Source organism: Eptatretus burgeri, chromosome 15, assembly GCF_056783735.1.
Source record: "Eptatretus burgeri isolate ZD-2024b chromosome 15, Ebu_testis_v1, whole genome shotgun sequence".
NCBI lineage: Eukaryota > Metazoa > Chordata > Myxini > Myxiniformes > Myxinidae > Eptatretus > Eptatretus burgeri.
Window position 1 is genome coordinate 71,352,892 of NC_140975.1, and position 11,312 is coordinate 71,364,203.

Consider the following 11,312-nt stretch of genomic DNA (forward strand, 5'->3'; position numbering starts at 1 on the left):
GTGTACTGATATGCTGACCGAAGTCCAAATTGATTCCTGTTGGAGAGCTGCTACAATAGCACCCTGCAATGGAAGTGTAACAATTTGCATGGTGTTACCAACCCAAGCATGGATATAAATCGGATGGCCACTGCAAGCAATCAATTGTTTTTTTTATGCACTTCGCTTCTGGCATTTATATTGTGGTTGCAAAGAAACATCAGTCAACCACAAGAGCTGCTCAAGGTACAAGCTCGTATGGAAATAGTATGAGGCAAGATGGTTAAGATAATCATGGGGCTGTGGCCAAAGTACACAGGAATCTCTGGTCGAAGGAAGCAGGTAATAAGTGCTGTTGGAAACTGAGATATCGGTTCTGATAAAAAGAACGAATTGGAGCATAAAACACAAACTAACAAAAGGCCTACAAATATGTGTGAAACTTCAAGTTCAGCTTAACGTATTTCACTCGAATATTGCTTCCCTTGCCGTGCTCCCACCCCACTGCCCCTACCTCAAGAGATGCGACCGGCCTAATTCGCCAGAGTTTGGGGAGCAGGCGACGGGAAATGGGCAACCCAAATGAGCTGTGGGCTGCTTAATAATGCAGCCTGTGTGGCGGCAAGCCTGATGGAGAGCAGCCGGGGGATGCTAGTTTCATGACTTCAGCGGGGCAGGCGGCCAGGGAACAGGGCACTGCAGAGGTGGAGTGGGGGTTGGTGGTTGGGATGGGTAGAAAGCAGGGTTTCAGGACCACGTGCTGTGAAAAGTCACGTTGCAAAGTTTGCAAGGTCTTCTTGTCGCATATTCATTGATGGTGCTCGGACTAAAACTCGTAATCTGGCGCAAGGACTGCCATCCACATGTGAATGTCCCAAATTTTCTCTTGTGCGAGCTGGTATGTGGACTTAGGGCCAAGAAAGGGTTAACATAAGATCTCTAACAAGCACTGGAAGCAGCAGAGGGTCGGTGCCAACGTCACGCCTTCTCGCCCCATTTGAATTTCAAATTGACAGAGAATTAGCCCTGCCTTCCTTGCACGCTGGGCACCTTTCCGTCTGCACCCGGCCTCATCGGCTAACAAGGGGCCGGTGGAGGCCCGACACATTCCTGTAGCCTGGCAGGGGGAAAGAACGGATCCGGCTTCCGGCCTGCCGGCCGCCCTTTTGTCAAATTATTTGGCTACCTGTGGCTTGCAGGGTAGCTATTGGGACTGTGAGCATGCTGGTGGGATGCGTGGGTGACTAGGGCGCTAATTGGAGCGACTGTCGACCAGGGCACGGTCGTAAATAACTCTCTCTCTCTCTCTCTCTCTCTCTCTCTCTCTCTCTCTCTCTCTCTCTCTCTCTCTCTCTCTCTCTCTCTCTCTGTCTCTGTCTCTGTCTCTGTCTCTGTCTCTGTCTCTGTCTCTGTCTCTGTCTCTGTCTCTGTCTCTCTCCCCTTCTCCCTTCCCCTCCTTCACTCCCTCCCTCTCTTTCTATTTCCCTCCCTCTCTTTCTATTTCCCTCCCTCTCTCTCCACCTCTCTCACTCACTCCCTATTATTCTCTCTCTCACCCTTCTTAGTCTCACTCACTCTCACTCTTCCCCTCTCCCCCTCTCTCCCCTCTCCCCCTCTCCCTCTCCCCCTCTCTCCCTCTCTCTTTCCCCCACTCTTATTCTCTCTCTCCCTTTCTCTTTCTCTCTCTTTCTTCTCCTCTCCAAGATGCGAAAGGATTAAAGTGATAAGAAGTAAGGTATGCTCCACTTAACAGTAGCTGAGTTGCTAAATTTAGGATGACATCCAGATCATGACATCGCATCTGAGCCATACCACAACTGCATGACAATGACCTGCATACCAAACCCTTACCATTCCACAGAACTTTAAACCTTGTTTGCAGTGTTTGTGCAGGCATGCCGGCTGCAGCAACACATCTTTTCGGCTCATGGACAAGATGATAAGATCTACGACTGTTCGCATTGCCCTCAGAAATTCTTCTTCCAGACAGAGCTGCAGGTCAGAAACGGTGAAGGGTGTGAATGGCTTGGGACATTGGTGGAGGGAATAGAGATTCAGGAGAGAAAAGAAATGCCTTATCAGTAACTTTAGAATATTTCTGGAACACAAACTCCATGTAGAACACAAATTCCATGCACAACATGCCATTTCATGTTCAACGCATGATTTCATGTAGAGCATATGATTTCATGCAGTGTGTGCATTTTCACGTAGAAGCACAATTTCATATACAACACGCGATTTAATGTACTACACATGATTACATGTTGAGCAAGTGATTTCATAGACAACACGTGACTTCATGCACAACACGCGATTTCATTTACAACACGTGATTTAATGTACAACACATGATTACATGTTGAGCAAGTGATTTCATATACAACACGCGATTTCATGCACAACACACGATTTCATTTACAACACGTGATTTCATAAACAAAACGCAATTTCATGCACATTATGCGATTTCTGGTGGATCATGTGATTTCATTTACGACAAGCGACTTCATGCAGAATGTGCAATTTCATGTGGAAGTGCAATTTCATATGCAACACATAATTTCATGCACAACACACAATTTAGTTTACAACATTTGATTTAATGTACAACTCGCAATTTCATGTACAACACATGATTACATGTGGAGCACATGATTTCATTTACAATGCACAATTTCATGCACAACATGCAATTTCATGTATAACTTGTGATTTCATTGATAACATATGACTTCTTGCACAACAGGTAACTTCATGGACAAAACGCAATTTCATTCACAATGCACAACTTCATGCAGAATGTACAATTTCCTGTCGAAGAGCGACTTCATGCACAACATGTGATTTCACATACAACATGTGATTTCATGCACAACATGTGATTTCATCTACAACACGCGATTTCATGCACAACCCGCAATTTCATGCACAACGTGATTTCATGCACAACACGTTATTTCATATACAACGCACAATTTCATGCACAACACGCAATTTCATGTAGAACTTGTGATTTCATTGATAACATATGACTTCTTGCACAACAGGTAACTTCATGGACAAAACGCGATTTCATTCACAATGCACAACTTCATGCAGAATGTGCAATTTCCTGTCGAAGAGCGATTTCATTCACAACATGCGACTTCATGCACAACATGTGATTTCACATACAACACGTGATTTCATGCACAACATGTGATTTCATATACAACACGCGATTTCATGCACAACCCGCAATTTCATGCACAACGTGATTTCATGCACAACACGTTATTTCATTTCCAACGCACAATTTCATGCACAACACGCAATTTCATGTAGAACTTGTGATTTCATTGATAACATATGACTTCTTGCACAACAGGCAACTTCATGGACAAAACGCAATTTCATTCGCAATGCATAACTTCATGCAGAATGTGCAATTTCCTGTCGAAGAGCGATTTCATGCAGAACACATGATTTAATGCACAACACGCAATTTCATATACAACATGCGATTTCATATACAACACGCGATTTCATGCACAACACGTGACTTCATGCACAACACGCGATTTCATATACAACACACAATTTCATTTACAACATGTGATTTCATGCAGAATGTGAAATTTCCTGTCGAAGAGCGATTTCATAAACAACACGCGATTTCATGCAGAACATGTGATTTCTTGTACAACACATGATTTCTTATACAACACGCGATTTTATGCACAACATGTGATTTCACATACAACACATGACATCATGCGCAACATGCGATTTCATATACAACACACAATTTCATTTACAACATGTGATTTCATTTACAACACACAATTTCATGCGCAACACGTGACTTCATTTACAACACGCGATTTCATTTACAACATGTGATTTCATTTACAACTCATGATTTCACGCACAACACGTGACTTCATGCACAGCATGTGATTTCATATACAACACATGATTTCATGCGCAACACAATTTCATTTACAACATGTCATTTTATTCACAACTCATGATTTCATGCACAACATGTGACTTCATTCACAACATGTGATTTCATATACAACATGCGATTTCCTGCACAATATGTGATTTCATATACAACAGGTGACTTCATGCACAACACGCAATTTCATTGACAACATGTAATTTCATATACAACACACGATTTCATTTACAACACACAATTTCATTCACAGCATGCAATTTCATACAGAATGTGCAATTTCATGGAGAAGTGCAATTTCAGGTACAGCGTGTTTCATGCACAACATGTGATTTCATGGAGAATGCGCAATTTCATGTAGAAGTAAATGTAAATTAATTCATGTAGAATTTACATTTCATGTAAATGAAATCACATGTTGTATTTCTTATACAACATGTGATTTCATTTATACACGCAATTTCATACACATGTGATTTCATTTACAAGATGTGATTTCATACAGAATGTGTGATTTCATTTACAACACGCGATTTCATGTAGAGCACCTGATTTCATTTACAACACCCAATTTCATGGAGAATGTGCAATTTCTTCCACAACATGCATTTTCATGCAAAACATGCAATTTCGTGTAGAAGTGTAATTTCTTATACAACAAGCAATTTCATGTAGAATGTACAATTTCTTATGTGACATGCAATTTCATGGAGAATGTACAATTTCTTATACAACATGCATTTTCATGCACAACATGCAATTTCATGCAGAATGGGCAATTTCATGTAAAGTGCAATTTCTTATACAACATGCAATTTCATGGAGAATGTACAATTTCTTATACAACATGCAATTTCATGGAGAATGTGCAATTTCTTTTACAGCACGCAATTTCATGGAGAATGTACAATTTCTTACACAACATGCATTTTCATTCACAACATGCAATTTCATGCAAAATGCGCAATTTCATGTAAAGTGCAATTTCTTCTACAACATGCAATTTCATGGAGAATGTACAATTTCTTATACAACATGCATTTTCATGCACAACATGCAATTTCATGCAGAATGGGAAATTTCATGTAAAGTTGCAATTTCTTATACAACATGCAATTTCATGGAGAATGTGCAATTTCTTCTACAACATGCATTTTCATGGAGAATGTGCAATTTCTTCTACAACATGCATTTTCATGGAGAATGTGCAATTTCTTATACAACATGCATTTTCATGGAGAATGTGCAATTTCTTATACAACATGCATTTTCATGGAAAATGTACAATTTCTTATACAACATGCAATTTCATGGAGAATGTGCAATTTCTTCTACAGCATGCAATTTCATGGAAAATGTACAATTTCTTATTCAACATGCATTTTCATGCACAACATGCAATTTCATGCAGAATGGGCAATTTCATGTAAAGTGCAATTTCTTATACAACACCCAATTTCATGGAGAATGTGCAATTCCTTCTACAACATGCAATTTCATGGAGAATTTACAATTTGTTATACAACATGCATTTTCATGCACAACATGCAATTTCATGCAGAATGGGCAATTTCATGTAAAGTGCAATTTCTTCTACAACACGCAATTTCACGGAGAATATACAATTTCTTCTACAACATGCAATTTCATGGAGAATGTACAATTTCTTATACCACATGCATTTTCATGCACAACATGCAATTTCATGCAGAATGGGCAATTTCATGTAAAGTGCAATTTCTTCTACAACATGCAATTTCATGGAGAATGTACAATTTCTTATACCACATGCATTTTCATGCACAACATGCAATTTCATGCAGAATGGGCAATTTCATGTAAAGTGCAATTTCTTATACAACATGCATTTTCATGGAGAATGTACAATTTCTTCTACAACATGCATTTTCATGCAAAACATGCAATTTCATGCACAACATGCAATTTCATGCAGAATGGGAAATTTCATGTAAAGTACAATTTCTTATACAACACCCAATTTCTTGGAGAATGTGCAATTTCTTCTACAACATGCAATTTCATGGAGAATGTACAATTTCTTATACAACATGCATTTTCATGCACAACATGCAATTTCATGCAGAATGGGCAATTTCATGTAAATTGCAATTTCTTATACAACATGCAATTTCATGGAGAATATGCAATTTCTTCTACAACATGCAATTTCATGGAGAATGTACAATTTCTTATACAACATGCATTTTCATGCACAACATGCAATTTCATGCACAACATGCAATTTCATGCAGAATGGGCAATTTCATGTAAAGTGCAATTTCTTATACAACATGCAATTTAATGGAGAATGTGCAATTTCTTCTACAACATGCATTTTCATGGAGAATGTGCAATTTCTTACACAACATGCAAAACATGCAATTTCATGTAGAAGTGTAATTTCTGATACAACATGCAATTTCATGTAGAAGTGTAATTTCTTATACAACATGAAATTTCATGGAGAATGTACAATTTCTTCTACAATATGCATTTTCATGCAAAACATGCAATTTCATGCAGAATGGGCAATTTCATGTAAAGTGCAATTTCTTATACAACATGCAATTTCATGGAGAATGTGCAATTTCTTCTACAACATGCATTTTCATGGAGAATGTGCAATTTCTTACACAACATGCAAAACATGCAATTTCATTTAAAGTGCAATTTCTTATAAAACATGCATTTTCATACAGAATGGGCAATTTCTTGTTGAACAAGTGGTTTCCTGCAGAACGCAATTTCATGTACAACACACGATTTCATCTACAACACGCGATTTCATTTACAACATGCATTTTCATGCAGAATGTGCAATTTCATGCACAGCACATGATTTCATGCGGAACACGCAATTTGATGCAGAACACGTGATTTCATATACAACATTATTTCATGTACAACATATGATTTCATGTAGAACACGCAATTTGATGCAGAACACATGATTTCATGTACAAATGATATTTCATGCGGAATACGCAATTTGATGCAGAACACGTGATTTCATGTACAACATATGATTTCATGTACAACATATGATTTCATGTACAACATTTGATTTCATGTACAACATGCAATTTAATGCGATCTTGGGCAACCCAAAGCACACCAGTGAGAAATAACAATCAAGTTTCCTCTTCACACTCGCAGGTTTCAAAGAGTGGGTTATGTTGCCATTCTTGCAAACGCTGCTGCTGGATTTTGTTTTTTGTTCTTACAGAATCACACAATGAGCCAACATGGATAATGGATATTCACAATGGAATATTCGATGAAGAAGTGGTGGCAAACAGCGTGGAAGTTGGGATTGGACAGGTCGGATGTTTGGAGTCGGAGTTGGCACCGTCCCTATCCTTCCACTCCTACCCATTTGGGGAGTTAGGGAGTGAAATGTGGACAAGAAAACATCACAGCTAAGTTTCCCATTTCTGCATTCTTGATGCTGGCAGTTTCTCTGTTGGAAAGTCATTGCCTTGGCGCTGTCTCAGGCTCTTTGTCTGTTTGAACGACTAAATCTTACTGGAATATCCAATCAGGATGATGAGACTGGGATGAATGAAACAGCTGTGCACCAACTTTGGCTTTCAGAGGTTAAGAAACCTTTTGTCGATAAATTTCTGGTTCGTGCAAGCCAAAAGCCTTGCATTTGAAAACTTTGATGTCTCGTTGATGACGCCATTAAGGTAGAAACACGTATCCAAGACTGAAGCTTTGTTATGCTGGCTTGAACATTACTCCCTCTGGGTTGTTAATTCTTTAGAGATTGATTGATCTATCTATCTATCTTCTTGTCTCCCTTTCTTCCTTTCCTTCTCTCTTTCTTTCTCTCTCTTTCTGCATCCTTCTCTCTTTCTGCATATCTATCTCCATTGTGCCACTCTTTTATGCCATGTGGCTGCCGTTGGAAAGACGGGCTAACGTTGGGAAATAGATGGCACTTTTGCTGACATTGGACCAATGTCGGAAATCCTCTTGCGACCATTCCAACACTTGGCAACATTAGTGTGCTGGCTCGGTCTCTCTCTCTCTCTCTCTCTCTCTCTCTCTCTCTCTCTCTCTCTCTCTCTCTCTCTCTCTCTCTCTCTCTCTCTCTCTCTCTCTCTCGCTCTCTCTCTCTCTCTCTCTCTCTCTGTGTCTCTCTCTCTCTCTCTCTCTGTGTCTCTCTCTCTCTCTCTCTGTCTATCTCTCTCTGGAGTCAGTCTCGACTCGCAGTTCCAACCTATAAACCTGATGAAAGCTGACCCCATGTACAGAAGCCTCAGCCCAACTTCCTGCTCTCAACCTCCCCTACCACACCCCACCTTATATCCTTAACCCTTACCCTCACCCATGTTCTCATGGGCAAACTTCTCAGTGTTACCCAGTACCCGCCAGTTCTGGGTTAAAATCCGGTAAGAAGGCTGCACTGCTCTCATAAGTGTATTGTCCAGCCCGGATCGTGGATGCCATGCAGTGTCATTTGCTTTGTGTATTTTTGGCATTAAAGTTGATTATAATCATGGGTCGATTTTGGGTATAATTGTCAAGATGAGAGACCTCTTTTTCACGCTTTCTGCATTAATCTTTCTTCAGTGCTTCTCACCTGCCCTGGTGGTAATTGGACTTTTCTAGCACAAGCATAAGGAGCAAATTTGTGAACTGGGTACATCTCCCACTGTGGATTTGTTTGCCTTTGGACCTGGGTTTGAGAGACAGTTTTTATTGTTTGAAGCCCATTCTACAACAGTGTGAAAGGGCATTTGGTAGTACCTGCTGATACCAAGTCTGAGAAAAGACCAAAGTAATTTGATTTAATTCAAGAAGTTTGCTTCATTCTAGATGTCGAAGTTTGGCCGAGCTTGTTCCATCATTGCTTGACCAGGCCTCTCGATAAGCTGTTTTCATTCAGTTCGGAAATTGTCTTAAAATGAGTCATGGACAGGCAATGTTTGTGTAAAAAGAAGTTTGTGAGAGGAAAGAGGAACAAACAAAAGAGTGGAGGGTGCTCAGCACATCTGAATTTTGTGTTTCACAAGGAATGGGTTGCTGGAAGAATGTGCACAACATTGACGAGCTGGGGAGAGTGTGTGGTTTCAAAGAGTAGCGGGAACAAAGACTTTGAGTAGAGGCAGTATAAAATATCGAGGTCATCAACCTGTCTGTGACTGGAGAGCAGCAGATGTGGGACTTTTGGGTTTTTTTTGTATTCCATGTCGAGGCTCATGTAAGAGCTATCACACAGAAACATATAACACGGCAGGAGACAAGAGGGGTGGGAGAGGGAAGCACAAAATAGTGGGGAACAAAGACAATAGGTATCTGTGGAAGGGAGAGAGGGATGGAGTGGAGTACACAGGGTAAACAAAATGGAACTACAGGGACTTTCAGGAAGGAAAACAAGGAATTTGAAGGAGGTGGGTTGGGGTGGATTAACAGGGATAGAAAAGATCAAGATTTTGGATGGGGGAAGACATGAGGTGGTGGTGAACAGCTGTTTTGAAGACCTGGAGGGAGGAGTGGGATTGAAGATAGTGTGGAGTTTGTTCTCGAGGCAGGAAAAAAAGAGGAATGAAAGAGTGAACGTGAGCAGTGATTCGTGATTTTGGCGGTTTCACCAGAAGGGGTTTTTTGGTGTACATTGAGCACCCTACATAAATATAGGGGGGGAGGGAGATCACAGACAGAGCAGGTGGGGCAAGGCCGGGGAGGAGACGGTAGGAGATAGAAAGACCACCAACCTGCCTCAGATGAGAGAGTGAGAGACCCAAACACTCAGCTTCATCGCGGGAGATACCGATAATCCTAAATGCCTTGGTTTCCACAGCGTGAAGTTGAGCTGGGTGTGAGGTGGGAGCATCAGTCCAGAGGCGAGAGCAGTGCTCCATCAGACTGCGAATGAAAGCATTGTTTGTGTCAGGAGCTCAGGTTTTCCCAGGAAGGACTTTGCAGGGGAGGAGAGGAGAGAAGGGTATTGAGAGGGAGGAGAGATGGAGGTCGTGAGAGTTGTTGACAGTTTGATGACATTGCAGAAGAGCTAGGAGAGAGGGTCAGACAGGGAGGAGGACAAAGGGCTCGGTAGTGAAGTGATGAGTAGCAGTGGGAAGTAATAGGAGAGAGGGCAAAGGGAAGTGGGAGATTGGAGGAGGTGGAGGAATGAGCTGGAAGAGAGAGGGCAGGGGAAGAAGGCAACTTTGTGGATGTGAATGGGGGCAGCTTTGAGAAGGGGGAGTGAGGGGGGAGATTTGAAAGGGAGGGGTGAAGGGAGAGAATTTAGGGAGAAGGGTGAGGGGGAGAATTGAGGGAGAAAGGTGAGGGAGGAGTTTTTGAGAAAGGTGAGGGGGAAGAGAGAGAAGTTTGCTTTGAAGAGGGAGGAGGCAGTTGATTTGTGAGGGAGGGGTGAGAAGGAAGCATTGAGGGAGAGAGAGGAGATGATGAGAGCAGCCCCGGCCCTGGGGGAGGAGGGAGAAGGGAGAGGTGGGGAGAGGGGAGGGATGAGAGTGGGTAGAGGTATTGTGGAGATGGGAGCGGGTGGGGGGAGGAACAAAAATTGAGGGGATGAGAAGAAGGGGGAGTGGATGTGATGAGAGGAAAGAGAGAGTGTGATCGCGATATTGAGGAGTGTGCTGAATGAGGGTGTGAGACATTTGTTCTTTTGGAATGGAGAACACAGATGTTTGAAGCCCACACAGTTTGGGATACCAGAGGAGGAGCTGTTAGGAAAGTGGAGAGATGCTTGGATGGGGGGGGGGGGCAAGATGGAAGGGGTAAGTAATGAGAGGGTATAACAGGGAAGGAGTTAGGAGGTAGATTTCAGGAGGTATTTATTTATTTATTTATTTATTTATTTATTTATTTATTTATTGTATACAATGTTGAGGCTCGTATGAAAGGTAAAACACAGAATGTACAACAAGGGGAGCAGGAGATGAGAGGGGAGGACAAAACAGTGGGGAACAGAGACATTAAGAGGTCTGTGGAAGGGAGAGGGATGGGGCGGCGTACACAGGGTAAACAAGATGGACATTACAGGGACTTTCAGGTCCTCACACGACAGGGACTTTCAGGAAGGAAAGCAGGTAATTTGAAGGAGGTGGGTTTGGGGTGGATTAATAGGGGAAGAAAAGATCGTGGTTTTGGATGGGGGGAGATGCATGGTGAACAGCTGTTTTGAAGACCTGGAGGGAAGAGTGGAATGGAAGAGAGTGAAGGAGTTTGTTCCAAAGGTGGGGAAAAAAGAGGAGTGAAAGAGTGAAGGTGAGCAGTGATTCGTAATTTTGGTAGTTTTCCCAGAAAGGCATTGCTGGTGAACCTTCAGCACCCTGTGAAAATATGGGGGTGGGGGTAGCAGGTGATATATCACAGACAGAGCAGGGGAGTGAGA

The 11,312-nt window shown here is 41.8% G+C and overlaps 1 protein-coding gene across 7 annotated transcripts in view; it reads left to right on the forward strand.

Moving 5' to 3' along the window:
- LOC147012508 (uncharacterized) overlaps positions 1 to 8,453 on the forward strand; it is a 250,295-nt gene extending 241,842 nt beyond the window's left edge. For all 7 annotated transcript variants that reach the window (XM_085856900.1, XM_085856896.1, XM_085856898.1 and 4 more), the window contains 2 exons: positions 1,862 to 1,977; positions 7,173 to 8,453. In XM_085856900.1, coding sequence (XP_085713026.1) covers positions 1,862 to 1,977; positions 7,173 to 7,199 — 143 coding nt within the window. In that variant the 3' untranslated portion in view covers positions 7,200 to 8,453. The remainder of the gene's footprint in view (positions 1 to 1,861; positions 1,978 to 7,172) is intronic.
- Positions 8,454 to 11,312: the final 2,859 nt, after the last annotated feature.